Source organism: Mercenaria mercenaria, chromosome 16, assembly GCF_021730395.1.
Source record: "Mercenaria mercenaria strain notata chromosome 16, MADL_Memer_1, whole genome shotgun sequence".
Taxonomy (NCBI): Eukaryota; Metazoa; Mollusca; class Bivalvia; order Venerida; family Veneridae; genus Mercenaria; species Mercenaria mercenaria.
In genome coordinates this window covers 70,067,132-70,087,807 of record NC_069376.1, presented here as the reverse complement: position 1 = coordinate 70,087,807, position 20,676 = coordinate 70,067,132, and the positions used below count along the sequence as shown (strand labels likewise).

At 37.0% G+C, this 20,676-nt stretch overlaps 2 protein-coding genes across 2 annotated transcripts in view; one reads left to right on the top strand and one right to left on the bottom strand.

The window, feature by feature from the left end:
• LOC123540187 (dolichyl-diphosphooligosaccharide--protein glycosyltransferase subunit STT3A-like) overlaps window positions 1-20,676 on the bottom strand; it is a 285,963-nt gene that overhangs the window by 230,938 nt on the left and 34,349 nt on the right. The gene's annotated exons all lie outside the window — the stretch shown is intronic.
• On the top strand, window positions 17,833-20,541 carry LOC123540629 (transmembrane prolyl 4-hydroxylase-like). The gene is made up of 3 exons (XM_053527346.1): window positions 17,833-17,975; window positions 18,451-18,579; window positions 19,047-20,541. The coding sequence occupies exons 1-3, from the start codon at window positions 17,955-17,957 to the stop codon at window positions 19,194-19,196; spliced, it is 300 nt and encodes a 99-aa protein (XP_053383321.1). The 5' UTR covers window positions 17,833-17,954; the 3' UTR covers window positions 19,197-20,541.

Below are 20,676 nucleotides of genomic sequence, written 5' to 3'. Positions count from 1 at the left end.
AGTGAATATTTTAACTATTGTAGACAGAAACTATTGTGCTGAAAATGAGATCATTTTTGGAAAACATGTACTTTATGAAATTTTGAATTTTGAAACAATTTTGTAGACATAGATCTTGGAATGATCTTCTGAATGGGTCTGATGCAAGGACAGCATTTGATAAATTAGGCCTTGCTGCTACCTATATGACGCCTAGTATTGAGAATGCCTTAAATGCTGTAAAAATGGCATCATTTCAACAGTTAGTTTTCCATTAGGTAATGTTTCTGATTATGAAGCAACTGATGTTAATCAAGGTGATAATGTTTATACAAGCTGTGCTGGATCACATGTGCAATATCACAATTCTTTAGAATCCGTTTCTCCAGATGACTGTTACAGTGCTGATGTTGACTGGCAATCTTTAACATTAGGAGAAAGTGGTAGTGCTTTATGGAAACCTATTGATAGCCTCAACTATGATCAAAGACAGGTGTACACATATGTTGAGTCTCATTTTACAGCTGGAGAACCTACTCATACAAAATAGTTTTTGTTGTTTGTTACTGGTGGTGCTGGTACGGGGAAAAGCTTCTTGACACTGTGTATTGTTAAGTGGCTATGTATGTGTACATCTACAGCCAGTGGTGTTGACCCAGTATGTTTGTGTGCACCAACTGGAATTGCAGCTAATATTGGTGGTGTGACAATGCACAGTGCTTTTCAAATGCCAGTTTTTCATCATCACAATTATTCTTATCATGAACTGAGTACACAATCCATGAAAAAGCTCAAAAAGAAATTTCATGAAATTCATACTGTTATCACAGATGAAATAAGTATGGTAAGTGTTGTTCACCTGAATCACATACATAATCGCTTAACGGCTATTAAACAAGTTGACAAGCCGTTTGGAGGGTTAAATGTCATAGCTGTTGGAGATTTTTTCCAACTGAATCCTGTAAAAGGGCAATTTGTGTTTGAGGATAATTAACTATGGCCTATGTCTGACACGTTTATTCTAAGCGAGAATGTTCGCCAGAAAAATGATAATCGGCATGCGTCGTTATTGAACAGAATTAGGATTGGAGCATACACTGAAGCAGATGTTGCACTTTTAAAAACTCGAATTGTTAATTCTGATTCCTTGCCTAACCCAACTCGAGATGAAGTGAATACACACAATAGGAAAATACAGGAAATGTTAGGTTCTGATATCATTTTTTTCTGCAAAACATTACTTTTCTACGAATGATATTTGTACAGCTACTTGGGATGTTCCCCAGGAATACATTCCTGTTGATGATTGTGATGCAGGTGGCCTATTGCATCACTTGTATATGTTTGTTGGTACTAAAGTTGTGTTGAAAAGAAATTTAAATGTTGGAATTGGATTAGTCAATGGCACTCTTGGAAATGTTGTTCAGTTGCCATGTGAAGAAACTGATAACTGTGTTTGTGTTAACGTTCATAACTTGCGTGCTGACTGTGGGCTTGAAAGTAATATTATATGTGTATGAACAGTTTTGTTTGTTCTGTTTTGTTGGATTTAACGTCGCACCGACACATGATAGGTCATATGGCGACTTTCCAGCTTTAATGGTGGAGGAAGACCCCAGGTGCCCCTTCGTGCATTATTTCAACACGAGCGGGCACCTGGGTAGAACCACCGACCTTCCGTAAGCCAGCTGGATGGCTTCCTCACATGAAGAATTCAACGCCCCGAGTGAGGCTCGAACCCACATCGATGAGGGGCAAGTGATTTGAAGTCAGCGACCTTAACCACTCGGCCACGGAGGCCCCGTGTATGAACAGGAGTTTCTGTATAATGGCCGATACACAATTGTTCGTGTAAACTACCCACTTACACCATGTTGGGCAACAACTATTCACAAAGTTCAAGGTCTTACTCTTGATGAAGCTGCAGTGGCTGTCGGTGGTACATTATTTCAGAAAGGTCAAGGTTATGTTGCTTTGATTAGAGTTACCTGTCTACAGAACCTGTACATTTTAGCAGAAAGTGATGCAAGAATCTCATGCAAGGAAAAAGTTCTGAGTGAATATCTTAATATATACATGAGAAAGAAATGAAAATTTTAGTTTAATTTATGTATGTGGGTATTTTGTATATATATTTACTTTCAAACTATTTAGTCTGTAAGGTTTATGATATTATCTTTAAATTGTACAACGATTTTATACATGGTATATAGACATATGAGAGATGTTATACCAATATTGTTTCTTTTTATACCCCAGCAAACAAAGTGTGAAGAGATATATCAGAATCACCCTGTTTTACTACGTGTCCTTGTTTCTAATTTTATTGGCTGAACTACTAAAAGAATGCCCAGCAGATGACTCCTACTGATTTTGAGGTCAGTTTGGTATGTGACACATACCCTATTACCCTAAATGTTTGGTACATGTAATAAACATTTCCTTAGACTTGCACTATCAGTATAGACTGGGTTGCCACTTACTGTGAAAATGTCGAGAAAAAATGCTTTTTCTCCAAGGTTAGTTAATTGAGAGGGGAATCTTGCTAATGATCAGTTATAAAATGAAATTTTAGAAAAGTCAGTCAAAAAGCAATTCCAGGTTGATGTTTGAAATGTTTAGTGGCTATGGCAATTAATCTTTAAGCAGCATAAAAATAGTATTGACAGGAGTCTATTTGGAGCAAGTCAAATCAGTTATTGCTTCTGACTAATACCATCATCATAAATTTACGCTCTTATATTTTTGGTTTGCTAATGCAAGTTTGTTATATCAGAAACAAAATACATACAAAAGTGTGGATTGAACAACTTTAAGAGGAGAGTCTAAAAATATGGTGATATTTGTCAGTGAAAAGTTAGGTTTTTCAGCCAGGAAAAGTCTAGGGATTTCTTTTTCATAACTAAATGGCAACCCTGATAGACATTCCCTATTACTTTAAATGATAGGTAAAAAAATTTCCTTAGACTTGCACTATCAGCCAGTCCACTTCATTAGCTCAGTAGGTAAGAGCGTTGCTCTACGAATCGCAGGGTCCTAAGTTTGATCCTCAAGCAGGGCATATGTTCTTCGTGATAATTTGATAAACGACATTGTGCCTGAAATCATTAGTCCACCTCTGTCTAATCCATTTGGGAAAGTCGGCAGTTACTTGAGGAAAACTGGTTTGTACTGGTACAAAAGCCAGAAACACTGGTTAGGTTCACTGCCCGTTGATACATGATTGAAATACTGTTGAAAAACAACGTTAAAGCCAAAACAAACAAACACCAATTGCACTATCAGTATAGACATAAGTTATTGCTCTAAATGTTTGATAGATGTGATAAACATTTCCTTACAGTTGCACTGTTATCAGTTCAGACATACAGTATTGCCGTAATTGTTTATGTAGGCAAAGTTCACCTTGGTTTTCTGCACATACTGTTTTGACTGTAGAACTTGTAAAAAAAGTTAATATTGACACTCAAACTTCCAATTCAATATGTCTTTATCTGTTAAGTTGGTATTCCTAGACATGCAATTATTTAGTTGCCTGGTAACTCTTGCATAATTTGTACTTTGTATAAATATCATTTGTTACTGCTTTATCAGTACAACAAATCATTTACATTGAAAACACAAACAACTGAAGTGGTCAAGCTTATATCTGTTGCAGATGGATGACCAAATTAAATTAAAAGATGCATTACAACTAACAGTGAATGAACCAAAATCAATTGATGTTAAACTATTTGAAAAACACGAATGCAAAACATACAAGGACGGCAAAATTGTCTGTGAAGTTATAGTGGGAGATGACACAGATTGCACAAGACTACTTATATATGAGCAGCACAACTTGCAGATGTTCAGAAAAGATGGTGGTCTCATCATTAGTGACTTCATAGTTAAGACTGGGTTTGTATTGTTTAAATTATAATTTCATGCATTTTAAAGCTAAAGCAAGTACTTACTACTTTTTATGCCCCCGAAGGGAGGCATATAGTTTTTGAACCGTCTGTCGGTCTGTCAGTCTGTCAGTTTGTCTGCAATTTTCGTGTCCGGTCCATATCTTTGTCATCCATGGATGGATTTTCAAATAACTTGGCATGAATGTGTACCACAGTAAGACGACGTGTCGCGCGAAAGACCCAGGTCCGTAGCTCAAAGGTCAAGGTCACACTTAGACATTAAAGGTCATTTTTCATCATAGTGCATTCGTGTCCAGTCCATATCTTTGTCATCCATGGATGGATCTTCAAATAACTTGGCATGAATGTGTACCACAGTAAGACAACGTGTCGCGCGCAAGACCCAGGTCCGTAGCTCAAAGGTCAAGGTCACACTTAGACGTTAAAGGTCATTTTTCATCATAGTGCATTCGTGTCCGGTCCATATCGTTGTCATCCATGGATGGATTTTTAAATAACTTGGCATGAATGTGTACCACAGTAAGACAACGTGTCGCGCGCAAGACCCAGGTCCGTAGCTCAAAGGTCAAGGTCACACTTAAAGGTCATATTTCATGACAGTGCATTGATGGGCGTGTCCGGTCCATATCTTTGTCATTCATGCATGGATTTTAAAATTATTGGGCATGAATGTGTACCACAGTAAGACGACGTGTCGCGCGCAAGACCCAGGTCCGTAGGTCAAAGGTCCTAAACTCTAACATCGGCCATAACTATTCATTCAAATTGCCATTGGGGGCATGTGTCATCCTATGGAGACAGCTCTTGTTCTGTCCATTATTTATGTTGGTCACACTTGTGTTTGTAAGATATCTTGAAAAGATATTTAATTACTTTTATTTAAACTTCACCTATTCATAAAGGCTACTGGAATTTGCAGATAAAGTGCAGTATGAAAGAAAGCTATCTAATTAAGTTTTTATAGATCCTGCTTGAATATTCAACATAAGTTTGGGACAAAAGGTTTTTGACTTAAGTGTGAGCATTGTCTGTGCGGGCATATATGTTCCAACAATAACTTTGCCATGCATGTCAAACAATCTTATTTATATTTGACATAAATGATAACCTTAATGAATCAAGAATCATGTGGACACCTATGGTATCTATCTCAAATGTCAACATTACACTTTGAAATCTAAGGTCATGTCAAATCTTGTCCAGACATAACTTTGACATGCATTGAGGAACCTTGTATATTTGCCATGAATGTTTCACTTGATGATAAACACTAAATAGTGTTATCTACAAAACCATAGTGCCTATCTCAAAGGTCAAGATCACAGTCTGGGTTCAACGCTTGTGTATGTTATTGTTTAAATAGGAGGATAAACCACAGAAGGTGGAAGTCAAGGGGAAGGAGACGACTACAAAAACAGTTACTGTGGAAGACAGAACGGGAAAGTCACGAGTCACCCTATGGAGGGACGTCACCAAAAAAGATGTAAGGGCGGGTGATCATGTTAAAATCACTGATGTTGTGTTGAATGTATACAACAGCCAGACTTCTTTGTCCAAGACACAGAGGACAACAATAGAGGTATGTGGGTTGTCAATTAATACTTGTGTACTTGCTGATTACTGAATCGCCTAAGGATTGCATTGTCATTACTATGTGACTTCAAGTGTTTGTGGGACCAATCAAACAAGTCTCCATCTGATTTGACAAATAAGTATTAATCTGCACTATTGTTAAATGCAGCTCCGGCCACTCTTGGAAATATTCCACAGAAAAGGTACCTTCATAAAGGTTGTGTTTATTTTCTATTTTAAAAACATGACAGTCTCTGAAGATCTCCCAATTCCACTAGTGTTCATGGCATTCCAAAATGGTAGAAAAAGGGCCTGTATATCTATGATGCATACTTGCAGTTTGGTGTACAAGTGGTCTGCTTGAAGGCACTGTGAGACAGGCAGGTCATGTGTAATACTGGTATATTCATCTTCAAAATGTTTTAGTTAAAATATAAACATTTATGAGGAATCTGAACACAAAATCACTTGCTTCACACTACACTGAATCGATAATGAATTTAAGTTAATCTATTGGCAGAAGTACACAGCTCCGGCAATTACCGTGAAGAAAACCATTGAAGCAGTTGGCGTTCACGATGGTAGAGCAGAGATGCTGACGACAGATGGCGAGAAAAGAAGTATAAAATACACAGAATGGCAACTGGCTGTAATCTCGCGTGAGCTCGTGTCAGAGCGTGATTCGGCGTTATCTTACTAAAAACAAACATCGGCGAGCATGGAGTTACAATTTGTACCTTTAAAACTACATTTAATATACATGTTAGCTTCTAAAACAAAATTAGTTTAATGTGAAATGGTCATAAGACACGAAGTACACGTTTTTTTTTGCCATCGAAAGAAGCGTGGTCATACGGCGATAATTATTTTACCGATGAATAATTGCTTTCGCATACAAAATGGCGCGTGGAGAAAGCGCCACTTTCGGTAAACGAGATCTCGTTTTTTTGTCACGGGAGGTTGGCGAGATTTGCTCTATATGCCTGTCAAGTTGCCAATCTATTTATTTTTATAGCTCTTTGTATAGACGCAGAAATGTTGATGGGGGCCCTGAGTCCTGAAGGAGAGGCTTTAGACATAGAGTCATGTACACCAAAGGCTCCAGTTGAGTTTAGATTAACACAGCAGGGGAGCCATGTTGTTAGCTTAGAAAAACTGTGATGTTCATAAATGTAGGGAATGGGATGCAAGACAGTATTCTCGAATAATTTTAGTCAGTCTAATTGTCTATGACAAATGTTAACCACATGGAGACAACCTGCCGAGCACATGGTGTCCTGGATGGCTCGCTTCAAGGTCAAGGTCACACTTAGGGGATCAAAGGTGATATGACTGTTCCATGCGTTTTTTGGTTGATCTGCAATTGCAGTGCTGTTCTTATTTGGCAGATCTATTTTTGTTTTGTTCAGTTACAGTAATTTTCTATAATTACTTCTCTTTTATATTACTATAAATAGCTTATTTTGCAACTTAAAGTATAAATGGCTTATTTTCCAACTTTCATTATTGATCACAGGGAAAAACTTTCTTGAGTACAAGGACATTGGTACATCCAATTTCAGGTGTATTTTGACAGATCTGTTTAGGCCTAAAAAATCCCTCGTTTCCAGTAACAAGCTAAAAAAAATCGGGGTTGGTAGGTCTGGAAATTTTTTTTATTAAAGGAGACTTTTTGGAAAGTATTTTTGTGTCAAAAAACAAACAAACATGAGGGTTATGCTTTTAGAGCATCAATAAGTTGATTTCTAACATCTTTGGTCATGTTTAAAGCATAAAAAGTGCAGTTTTGCAATTTTTTTTTTTTTTTTTTTTGGTCAAAAAATTAAGATTTTTGTTTCAAGGCCATAAAAACATTTAGGGTCAGGGCAAACATTTAGGGTAGGTAGGGAAACTGGAGACAAACATTTTTTTACGCCTTATGTCAAGGTTGTTTTTTTCCCTATGGATTGTTTAAATTACTTCCTTTTGTTGTTCCTGCCCTTTCGGCTTCAGATTAATTTAGTGACATGATAGCTGTTGGTAGTTTTGATAGAGTTGTTCTTGTGTGTTTTTAGTTTACTATCTTACAGATAGGCAATGTTGTTTTTATGTTGAAATCATCTGGTAGTATTTAGAATGTGACAGACTTTTCACAGTCTGAAATAAAAAAGATAGCAGGCTTTAAATATTTGATCAAAATGATAGCCATTCTATTTCCATGGCAACAAAAACATGGCAGAATTATTAAAACTTTTGGTAATAGTTGAACTATGTATACTTATTTTTTGTAAATTAATTTCACTAGTGTTTTACTGCTAATGAAAAATTGACCACTTTTTGCTCACCTGAGATGAGTTATTGTGATCGTTCAATATCCGGCATCTGTCATTAATCGTCTGTCAACATTTAGCTTGTGTGTGCGGTAGAGACTTATATTTTCATCTGATCTTCATGGAAATTGGTCAGAATGATAACCTTGATCACATCTAGATCAAGTTCGAAAATGGGTCACCCATAAGTATGAACTTGACATTAAATTTAGCCATCCAAAACCTGCGCTCTGCACATCCTTTCAATGAGTGAACATTTGTGTCAGGTTTCTCTGAAATCCATCAAGGGGTTCAAGAGTTACAGAGCGGAAGGGAAATTGCTAACCAACAGACAGACAGACGGACACCGAGGCGATAACATAATACGTCCCTGTGGGCGTATAAAAAAGAATCGAGATCTTATGGTGATACAAGTTGTGTGCAAGTTTGGTTCTAATGAAATCATAAATGAAGCTGCTATTGTGCAGACAAGGTCAAAATAGCCAATTTTGGCCCTTTCAGGCGCCATAACTCCGGAACCCATTATGGGATCTGGCCGGTTCAAGAATGGAACCAAGATCTTTTGATGACACAAGTTTTGTGCAAGTTTGATTAAATTCAAATCATAAATGAAGCTGTTATTGTGCAGACAAGGTCAAAATAGCTAATTCCGGCCCTACCAGGGACCATAACTCTGGAACCCATTATGGGATCCGGCCGGTTCAAGAAAGGAACCAAGATCTTATGGTGACACAAGTTGTGTGCAAGTTTGGTAAAAATCAAATCATAAATGAAGCTGCTATTGTGCAGACAAGGTCAAAGTAGCTAATTTTGACCCCTTCAGGGACCATAACTCTGGAACCCATAGATTCTGAGACAAAAATAAAGTTTTGGTCAAAATGGCCAATATGTGAGCGAACAGATTTAAAGCATTTACCATGTTAACTGAGTGTAATATTTAATTCCTTTTTCAGAGCCATTGCAGGAGAAAGAGCCTCTGCCACTGCAGGAGAAAGAGCCACTGCCATTGCAGGAAAAAGAGCAACTGCCTCTGCAGGAAGAAGGAAAACCCCTCAGTCAAGAAGAAAACTTTGTGGGAAGAAATAACAAAAGCATTTCAATCCATGGGCTAAAATTACACAATTAAACAGGTTGAAGGACGCTGGAAAACACTTGTAGCAGCATATCGTCGGGTAAAAGACCACAACAAATCCACTGGTAAACAAAAAAAAAACATTTGAATTTGAAGAAGCCTTGGACGATATATTAGCAGACAGGCACGACACAACACCAACATACACAATGGCATCTTTCAGAGGTACTTCAAGCCCCTCATCATCTGCTAGTACTGCCAGTACTTCCAACTCTTCACCAACTTCATCACTGGCCAAAACTGATCGTCAAACTGAAGAAGAAGAGGACTCTGATTCAGGTGAACCGCCCCAAAATAAAGGTGTTGGTGCACTTAAAAGAAAACGCCAAAGCTCTGCTATGCAAATAATGCAATACCTTAAAGAGTATGAAGAACATGAAGAGGAGAGAGAACAAGAGCTGTCTCCATAGGATGACATATGCCCCCAATGGCAATTTGAATGAATAGTTATGGCCGATGTTAGAGTTTAGGACCTTTGACCTACGGAGCTGGGTCTTGCGCGCGACACGTCGTCTTACTGTGTCACACATTCATGCGTAGTTATTTTAAAATCCATGCATGAATGACAAAGATATGGACCGGACACACCCATCAATGCACTATCATGAAAAATGACCTTTAACGTCTAAGTGTGACCTTGACCTTTGAGCTACGGACCTGGGTCTTACGCAAGACACGTCATCTTACTGTGGTACACATTCATGCCAAGTTATTTGAAAATCCATCCATGGATGACAAAGATATGAACCGGACATGCCCATCAATGCACTATCCTTTAACGTCTAAGTGTGACCTTGACCTTTGAGCTATGTACCTGGGTCTTGCGCGCAACACGTCGTCTTACTGTGGTACATATTCATGCCAAGTTATTTGAAAATCCATCCATGGTTGACAAAGATATGGACCGGACACGCCCATCAATGCACTATCCTTTAATGTCTAAGTGTGACCTTGACCTTTGAGCTACGGACCTGGGTCTTGCGCACGTTACGTCGTCTTACTGTGGTACACATTTATGCCAAGTTATTTGAAAATCCATCCATCGATGACAAAGATATGGACTGGACACGCCCATCAATGCACTATCCTTTAATGTCTAAGTGTGACCTTGACCTTTGAGGTACGGACCTGGGTCTTGCGCGCGACAAGTCTTCTTACTGTGGTACACATTCATGCCAAGTTATTTGAAAATCCATCCATCGATGACAAAGATATGGACTGGACACGAAAATTGCGGACAGACTGACAGACCGACAGACCGACAGACGGTTCAAAAACTATATGCCTCCCTTCGGGGGCATAAAAAGTGCACCTAGAACTAGCCAAAGAGATGCACACTGAGAAAGTTTCTCTCTTCAAGAGTCTTATTGATATTATGAAAAAACAAGAGCGCCGCAATGCGGGGCAATATACGCCCAAAGGCTTACATCATAGGATTGGAGCAAAATTTTAAGAACTTGACTGTTGTAGCCCCAAAGGACTGGAACAACAAAAGGAAAACTTCAAAAAACAAATCTAAGTCCACAAAAAAAAAAATCAAAGTCTACAAAAATCCTTATCAGGTAAAAATACACCTTAAAATTGGAGGTACCATCCATGTTGTACCACAGAAAAGTGGTCTTGGTTTTTCCCTAGGGCCAATAATAAAAAAGTTTCAAAATAAGCTATTTATAGTAACATAAAAGGGAAGTAATTCAAAAAAAATTATTGTAAGTACAAAAAAGAGATCTGCCAAAAAAAAACAAGACCACTGCACTGCAGAGCAATATACACAAAGCAGTCATATATGACCTTTGACCCTTAAGTGTGACCTTGACCTTGAAGCGAGTCATCCGGAACATGCGCTCTGCACATCGTTACAATGTGGTGAACATTTCTGCCAAGTTTCTTTGAAATCCTTCCAACAGTTTAAGAGTTACAGAGCGGACACGAAACAAACTGATATGACTTTTGGCCCCTAAGTGTGACCTTGACCTTAAAGCAAGTCATCCGGAACATGCGCTCTGCACGTCGTCTTGGTGTGGTGAACATTTGTGTCAAGTTTCTTTGAAATCCTTCAAGGGGTTCAAGACTTACAGAGCGGACACAAAACAAACTGTTATGACCTTTGACTCCTAAGTGTGACCTTGACCTTGAAGTGAGACATCCAAAACATGTGGTCTGCACATCATCTCGGTATGGTGAACATTTGTGTAAAGTTTACTTGAAATCCTTCACGGGGTTCAAGAGTTACAGAGCGGACAAGAAATTGCTAACGGACAGACGGACGGACGGACAGACGGACATCAGCGTCATAACATAATACGTCCCTTCGAGCGTATAACAACAGTAAGAAACAAGAGCTGTCTCCATAGGATGACACATGCCCCCAATGGCACTTTGAATGAATAGTTATGGCCGATGTTAGAGTTTAGGACCTTTGAGCTACGGACCTGGGTCTTGCGCGCGACACGTTGTCTTACTGTGGTACACATTCATGCCAAGTTATTTGAAAATCAATCCATGGATGACAAAGATATGGACCGGACACGCCCATCAATGCACTATCCTTTAACGTCTAAGTGTGACCTTGACCTTTGAGCTACGGACCTGGGTCTTGCGCGCGACACGTCGTCTTACTGTGGTACACATTCATGCGTAGTTATTTGAAAATCCATCCATCGATGACAAAGATATGGACCGGACACGCCCATCAATGCACTATCCTTTAACGTCTAAGTGTGACCTTGACCTTTGAGCTAAGACCTGGGTCTTGCGCGCGACACGTCGTCTTACTGTGGTACACATTCATGCCAAGTTATTTGAAAATCCATCCATCGATGACAAAGATATGGACCGGACACGAAAATTGCGGACAGACTGACAGACCGACAGACGGACAGACGGTTCAAAAACTATATGCCTCCCTTCGGGGGCATAAAAACACTATAAACAAACAATATGTGTGCAGAGTGATATAAAGAAATGTGATTTTTTGTAAATCCACACAGGTTTATGTTATGGTTCATTCTAACACACCGCATGGCGTCAGCAATGTAAACATATGGGAATTCAACGATACTTTATTCTACAATAAGGTATACCTGGCCATGGATGTAATTTGGCAAAAAGTAGTGTGCATTATATTGCTGTGAAATGCGATTTATGGTGTGGTAAGAATCGAAATAACAAACATGTTCCTTTGCAATATCGGGAATTCAAGTAAAGGCAGTCGTTTTGATGTGAATAATTAAACCTCTCGTGCTCCGCACTCATGGTTTAATTACTACACATTGCAACGCCTGCCAGTACTTGAATTCCTGATAATGTACAGGAATTTGTTTATTATTTCTTAAACATCACAATGTGTACTGCATTGTACATGATTGTTATTGCTGTGAAACTGTTTTTTATACATTAAGTGTCTTTTGATGATTTTAAATTTGGCTCATATTTGATCTTTTCTTGGTCATAAAATAAGTTTATTTCTTGAGCTCCCTCATATTTTATAAGTGTATTGTACATTTTCAGAAACAGACTCAACACCATCCAGTTGTGAAACAATTTGTTTTTCGGATGTAAAAGTAGAATATGCACCACTTGCTCAAGCCACTGGATATTTTACAGCATGAGCACTATGATGAAATGTATTGTATTCATCCCTGAAGATGTTTTGCACATGCTTACTTTAGCAAGTAGCAGTTTGTTACAGATCTGAGTAATGTCTTAAAAGAGAAGCTGTTCTTAGTTTGTTTTTATGCCCCTGAAGGGAGGCATATTAATTTTCAACTGTCCGTTCGTCCGTCTTTCCGCGCCCATAAAATGGTACTTAAGTGACCATTTCTCTAGAACAACAGAGAGAACAATAGGGTAGCCACATGAAAGGGTTTTGTGAGAACGTCCGTCCGTTCGTTTCTCGCACTACATCAAGCAGTTGCATGAAAGCACTTTACTCGAGAACCACTGCACCAAGTACATTCAATGCTTTCAACCAAATTCATGGAACGGGGGCATTGTGTGCTTTTCAACACATTTTTTGTTTAAACAATTTTTTTACATTGACCTTACAGAGTCAAGTTGTTAAACAGTTGTTAACCAGTTGTTTTTATGATTTTGTTTTTACGATTGAATAATTTGTTTATTTATGATGACAGCTAGTCATAGTAACAGATAGTCTCCGAGTGACACTGTGATATTTGATTGTGCTATGGCCCCATTTTCACAAAAATACTTAAGTAATTACTAATTATCATGCTTTATTTATTTCAACACTTAAATGTACATTGTATGTGTATGAATGAAATGTTTTTAGTGTTCCTGAATCAGACTTAGCCTATATTTTCATATTAGGTACAGAATTTAAGTATGTTTGGATGAAAAGATGGTTCAAAAGCAGTAAAAGATTGAATTTTACACTGTAAAACTTATTCTTTTCAAAATCAAAATTTATCATTGTTACAATACAAACTAAATGTGTAAGTATTGTCTTACTCATAACTGAACTTAGAAGATCAAACTCTGCTAAGTAATAAGTTAAATATTTTCGTGAAATACAGACATGGACTTTCGCGCTAATGGCTCAGAGTTTATATGCGATATTTCATGATCGTGATTGTGACTTTGGTGTTAATGATACAGAGTTAATATGCAGTTTGTGTTCAGAGCATACAAAATGGTAACAGATAGTACCATTGCAAATTGATCAATTTTGTTATAAGCTTGACTTTTCATGTTTGCATTTTCAGATAATTATCCTTATAAATATATATTAATACTTTTACTTTGATTTATATTGTATTTCTATGACATGGAAAAATTGCAAAGTTATTTGGGACACAATTATTGCCAGTAATTTACTGACAAGCATAAGAACAGTCAAGAATGCTGTCTTGCAATATCTTCATTAATTCCCCCAATGAGTGGTGGGGGAATAATAGATTTGCTCTTGTCCGTGCGTCCGTCCTTCCGAAGTTCATGACTTCGACCTTGACCTACTTTCATGTGACTTCGACCTTGACCTACTTTCATGTCTTTTAAGATAAAGCTTGAAATTTTGATGACATGTACAGTTTTGCACAATAATCTTAAAACCTACTTTCAGCGAACTACTGACCTTTCTTAACCTTTAAACATCTGTTTGATATTTGAAACATAAAGCTCATATTACTCAAGTGAGCAATCCAGGGTCATCATGACCCCCTTGATTTTAATTTGAATTGTCTGCTTTAAGCTTAGTAGGGAGAGAGCAGATCTACAGATCACAGGGTTGTTAGGTCGATCCCTGGGCAAGGTGTATGTTCTCGTTGAGGATTTGATTAAAGACATTGTGTTTAAAACAGTTCATCCTCTACCTCTGATTCATATGAAGAAGTTGGCAGATACTTGGCAGATACGTGCTGAGAACAGGTTAGTACTGGTACTGAATCCAGGAACCCTGAATAGGTTAACTGCCCGCCTTTACTGACTCAAACATAATGAACTTTATTTCAATTAAGTTAGTAAAGCTAAAGTATGTATAACAAAGTCACTTCAATTTTTGTCTGCTGGAAAAAGAACCCAGTTGCCCCTCTGAGTATGGGCACTTACTGGTAGAAACAATGCGATGTTCTACAAACTACACAAGACAATTTCAATGGTATTTTACTGGAAACCAGTGGCTTTTCCAATGGTTTCCAATGAAATACCAGACAATTTTACTGCTGGATTCCAGTGGTATTCCACTGAAATCCAGTGGCCTTTCCACTGAATACCAGTGGTAAAACCAGTGGCTTTCCACTGGTTTCCAATGAAATACCGGACAATTTTACCGCTGGATTCCAGTGGTATTCTACTGGAAATCAGTGGCTTTTCCACTGGATTCCAGTGTTAAAACCAGTGGTTGTCCACTGGATTCGGTTGAAAAACCGGACAATTTACCAGTGGATTCCAGTGGAATTCAGCTGAAAGACCAGACAGTGGCATTCCACTGGTTTTCCAATGAAATACCGGACAATTTTACCGCTGGATTCCAGTGGTATTCCACTGAAATCCAGTGGCCTTTCCACTGAATACCAGTGGTAAAACCAGTGGCTTTCCACTGGTTTCCAATGAAATACCGGACAATTTTACTGCTGGATTCCAGTGGTATTCTACTGGAATTCAGTGGCTTTTCCACTGGATTCCAGTGTTAAAACCAGTGGTTGTCCACTGGATTCGGTTGAAATACCGGACAATTTACTGGTGGATTCCAGTGGAATTCAGCTGAAAGACCAGACAGTGGCATTCCACTGGTTTCCAATGAAATACCGGACAATTTTACCGCTGGATTCCACTGGTATTCTACTTAAATTCAGTGGCTTTTCCACTGGTAAAAAGAGAAAAGAAAACAAATATCCACTATGGTCAGATCATAAAGGAACTGATTATCAGTAGCATTTTAGAATTAACATAAAAAACGTGCTTATCAAAGAGAAGAAAGATGAAGGTGGATTTTGTAATAATAATAATAATAATAATACGCGATTCATGGTGAGCAGGCAATAAACTATTCTGCAGCCATAATAATTTTTCATTAGTTTAAAAGATCTTTCTTTTAAAATATCAAAACAGGCTCTAGCACTATCTCTAATCAATAATGGGATGGAAAATATTTCCTCTGTCTGCTTTTGTTTTGACAAAATACCTAAATTTGGATTTATAAACAGGCTTTATTCAACAAGTCAACTCTAATGTCATAGTTCATGCCGCAGTCCAAAATTACATGGCTTTCATCTTCTTTACTTTCACAAAAATGACATTTTCTGACCTTCATAACATCCCGTTTCAATTCTCAGTGGTGTCAACCCACAGCGGAATTCACTAAAGGCTGAACTATGACTATTTGGAAGTATAATTTTATAATGCTGTTATACACCAAATTCAGCTTTAAAAACTGAATAAGCGCATAACTTATTTCTACCTATACCTTTGGTGTTATTAGCTTGGTTCAATTTGGACTTCCAATCGTTGACATACATGCACATAGACCTTAATTTAAAGGTCCAATACTAAGGAAAGTGAACATTTTAATTTCTTTTAAAAAGCACAGAAACTATTTCATTTTATTGGAAAATGAAAGTTGGTATGTAGAAATTCGAAATAAATCGCAGTATATGTACAATTATTTTTCTATGAAGTATGAAGAAAGTTAAAAAGACCTGGGGGTCATTCTGTCGATTCATTGAAATTTCAACATAATACACATACATTTCTTTGAGTTCCAAAGACCTTCTGTAAATTTTGACCTGCCAATCTTCATTATTTAGTGTCTTGCAGAAATCTATGCACCGGCTATGAAAAAAATTGCCAACTCACTTTCTCTTAGTAATGGACCTTTAACTGTTGCTAGAAATGCATGTTTAGGTATTGAAATATTAATATCACAAAAATCATTCACATCTAGACTAATCAAACATAATTTAACACTATGAAATTTGTTCTTACATCTATTACTTAACTTAACATTTGCCCATTGTGTCTTATGTTTATTAATTCTGTTATCAGGATATGAAGAAATAAGAGCCCAGAAATCACAAACAGATTTCCATTGTCGTACAGCCGGGGAATCCCATCCCATTTCACCATTTAAAGCTACATTTTAGGTGTATCTCCCGACTCCAAGGAAGAAATGCATTGCTTAATTTTGTACATTATGATTAATAATACATTTCCCCCATATGCTTGGTACAACACCATTATTAAAACATACATTAAACAATGAATGCATAAATAATGCTGATGCATCATTTTGTAGAACCTTTGAAGGAATAGTGTCTATACAAGAGGAGTTTCCTTTTTTATTTCATTAATGACTTTTTTACTTCAAAAACAGAAATACTACGGTTAAATACATGTAATTTCTACTTTCATTATGACATATTAGAATCAAAAATAATATATAGCAGAGTTGTGTTTTAATTCATTGTAACACTAAACCCGTTACACGTCATATAGAAGTGTTTACTTGAACTGTGCTGTCGTGAAAATATTCCACCGGCGTTTAACCTTTCCGTCCTGCTTAGATATATTCGAACGTTGTCCTGCTATATGTTGTTTTTACAAAGTACTTACTTACATATTTGATACAAATGCTAAATTTTTGTCTTGAACTTTCTGACAAAGGTGAACAGCAAATGGCAATACATATACAATACTCATTATTTCTTGTTCTTCTACTTTCTAACTCGAGGGCCTTCGTGGCTGCTGGCTTACGGAAGGTCGGTGGTTATACCCAGATGCCCACTCGTGATGAAATGATGCATGGAGGGGCATCAGGAGTATTCCTCCACTATCAAAGCTGGGAAGTCGCCCTATAATTATGTCCATGCGATGTTAAACCCAACAACAAAACAAACTTTCTAACTGAAATGAATTGTAAAACATGCATAATATAGACATGATCAACAATTAGGTAAAATGTGCCGTATTATCGGTAAAATTATCCCCCTTGAAATCACCTGGCTGTGCGATATCGATTTATATCTGGTTGATATTTTTCAATAGAAACAAAGAAGGAAAAAAAGTTTGAACAAATATTGTTTTAATTAGAATGAACACACAATATGTGCTTGGTTCAGTGTAAGATCTAAATAGATAAAGTGTGACGAGTGCATTCTAATTTGACAATTCAAAATAAAGTAGCCTTACATGTTTTATATTTTAAGTTTCAACCCGGAAAAACATATAACATATATTTTTTCACTGTGAAAATATCATATAATCAAAAATAAATGATAACACAGTTTTTGTCCAGAGGGATAATGAATGTTCAAATACTACAGTTCTCTCTATATTCTATTTCATAGACGGTGTCATCAAAATGATAACATTAAGATTTTTTTACATACTCAGCGTCAGTTCGAGCTTTGCATTACCTTGTTATTGTATTGAAACAACAGTAAGGTGTATAATATTTACTAAAGACTTTTATCATTTTGATGATATCTATAGGTTGATTTATAGTATCCATTCTTGTCTTGCAGGTTTATTACTGTATTATATTACCTAAATGAACCAGAGGAAGGTGGTGAGACGGCATTTCCACTTGCTGATATGTCTGAGGAATTAGTTGAGGTAAATAGTTTTTATAGTTTTCAACTTGCTTGATTTTAGCTGATGTTTAATGCTCAGTGGTTTTCGTATATAAATCTACTTTATATATTTACACATGCCTATTTTCAACAGTTTCTAATTAGATACTATAATCAACAGTTTACTTACCAGGTTCACGGTCTTACTCTTGACCCCTTCGTTTCCTTCCTGGTCTGAGGTTACTTGTCTTTTCTATCATTAAATACTAGTTTCTCGGGTGGTTAAACTATAGTATAGTCGTGAATATTGTGTATGCTTCGGCGATAGTCTGTTACAGAATCTTTTAGTTTTTATTCTCCGTACTTATTTGTCTAACTGTTGTAATAAATTATATAATGGACAAATTTGTTGATGTTCCAGTAACGAAAAATATTTTTGTCGTTAATATGATTGCTTTCACAGTATTATGGGGATATCATCATTTCATACATACCAACATATTTGATACTGTTTATAGGAGAAATACGTGAATTTAGACGAACAGGAATGGTATAATCTAAGCCATTATTGTCATAATTCTTCCCTTGTTGTCAAGCCGAAGCGTGGAACTGCCATCATGTGGTATAGCCATTTCGTTGACGAGCAGGTTTGATATTCTAGGATTTATATTGCAAAAGATATATATATATATATCTTGAACAAAAATACTTCTAATAAAAATGAGGGTGTCCAAATTCTGCAGCATGTTTAGTTAGAGGCAAAATATTTTTGTAAGTTTCGACACAATGTTTATGTCAACGGCGACATTCCATCTTCAATTTCGACATTATTTTGGGCATGCAAATGCACATTTGGATTGTAAAATGACGCGGTTACAGTTACGAGGAGCAGCAGATTTTATATAAGCAACATTGACCGCGGAGGCCTAGCGTCAACCCTCGGCACAAAAGCGTAACAAAGACATTGGGTCGTTAGATTAATTATTTTTTAGCCAAATATCATAAAAAAATTTAATGTACATATAATTAATTAGTGTTACCATATAACGGTTTGTTTTTAATTGAATTATGTATATTTTAAAGAATTAACTATAGCTTGTATTTTGAATTTCAGACGGGTTATCTGGGCAAAGTTGATAGACTTTCTCATCACGGTGGATGTGATCTTAAAAAGGGATCCAAATGGATTGCCAACAACTGGATTTCTGGGACTACTTATGAGGGCAGATTTACACCCAGTGTGTTTTACAACGATGCTCAATAATTCTGAAGTCTTATTTTTTGGTGACGTTGAAGACAGATACAGCTCGTATTTGTTCTTCAGCATAAAAGTGTAGGATTTGAAATATATTTGGCCTGTTTCATAAATATTTTGAATGTATCGTGATCGAAACACATTAAAACGGACATTTCATGTATAGGCTGTTTTAAAAATTTTCTAATATTATATGATTCACTTAGATATACACAGTGGTGTAAAGAATGTTAAAGGTGTTAAATCACATCTCGGTATCATTTACTAACTTTTCTCCCTTACCCTACACTTTCATAAAGATTTATTTAAGGGGCATGGGTGTGGTGAGGCGGGGGGTGGGGGAGGATTAATGACATTGTATTACCAACACACGCTCAGTCAGTGCACGCATTTTTTTACAAAATGATTTACAGTAAGATGCCACAGAGAGAAAGTGAGACTGAAAACAGAAGAAGTTAGATAACCATACAAGAATAGGAAAGTCAGGTTAAAAAAAACTTTGCTGCAATTAATTGCATGTATGTTGGGATACTGCTTCCTTGAAACATTCGATAGCCTAGTGGTAGAGCGTCCGCTTCGAGTGCGGGAGGTCGTGGGTTCGATCCTCGGCCGCGTCATACCAAAATAGAAAAAGTGGAAACTTCACAGGTCGCTTAACACGACAAAAACTAAAATGTTGCAGGCTCGGTTTGCTTGAGCCTGTTCATGGACGGTAGACGTGAAAAATGGTACCAGTAGCTCCCTTGCTTGGCGCTCAGCATTAAAAGGGAAACTGGCCTCTTCTCTCATACCCTCGTTGCGATGGATTCCATCAGGAATGAGGTGTCGAGAGTGATTAATATAAGTTGTAGAACTTCCTTCACAATCGACCTAAAATAAATTATGACTGTATAAACTTGAAACATTCGAGCGTGGACAGGAGGGTATTTGGATTTTTTTTTATAATAACTGGAAACTGTATCGATTTGCTTGTGGGCTAGATGTTCGGGAATGTTCTTCTGGGTTTCTCAAAATAAACATACACAGGAAAAGCTACTAGTGAATGGCCGATTTTGTAGAACATTACTAATTTTGCATAAGTTGGACTACATGTATTCCCCCACTGATATTAACCAAGATAATTTTTCATTTTAAATGACTTTGTTAAAAAATGTTTGTACTTTCGATATGGCTGCCTCTTACACAAAAACAAAGATGCGAATGGCGTTATAGTTCAGGTAATATGTATATTATAATGATTTCAGAAATATAGTCTTCATTGCAAGCGTGAAAATCTCTGATTTTGTTTTAAACTATTATTGATGCTTTTTTATAGAATTTATATTTGAATAAATTGTTGCTTTATAAAAAGGGACGTTTGTCGCGTTATGTCTTGTTCTTTTTTAGTTTGTTTGACATGGTTGAAACCTATTAAAGGTGGTTACTTAACCATGTAATTCTAGATTCGATGGATTTGTATAAATACTGATTTAGGATTCAGAGTGAGTGA

Coding starts and splice junctions, on each gene's coding strand:
- LOC123540629 (XM_053527346.1), top strand. CDS start 17,955: ATGTCTGAGGAATTAGTTGAG. Junction 17,976..18,450: donor TGTCTGAGGAATTAGTTGAG/GTAAATAGTTTT, acceptor TACTGTTTATAG/GAGAAATACGTGAATTTAGA. Junction 18,580..19,046: donor GCCATTTCGTTGACGAGCAG/GTTTGATATTCT, acceptor TTTGAATTTCAG/ACGGGTTATCTGGGCAAAGT.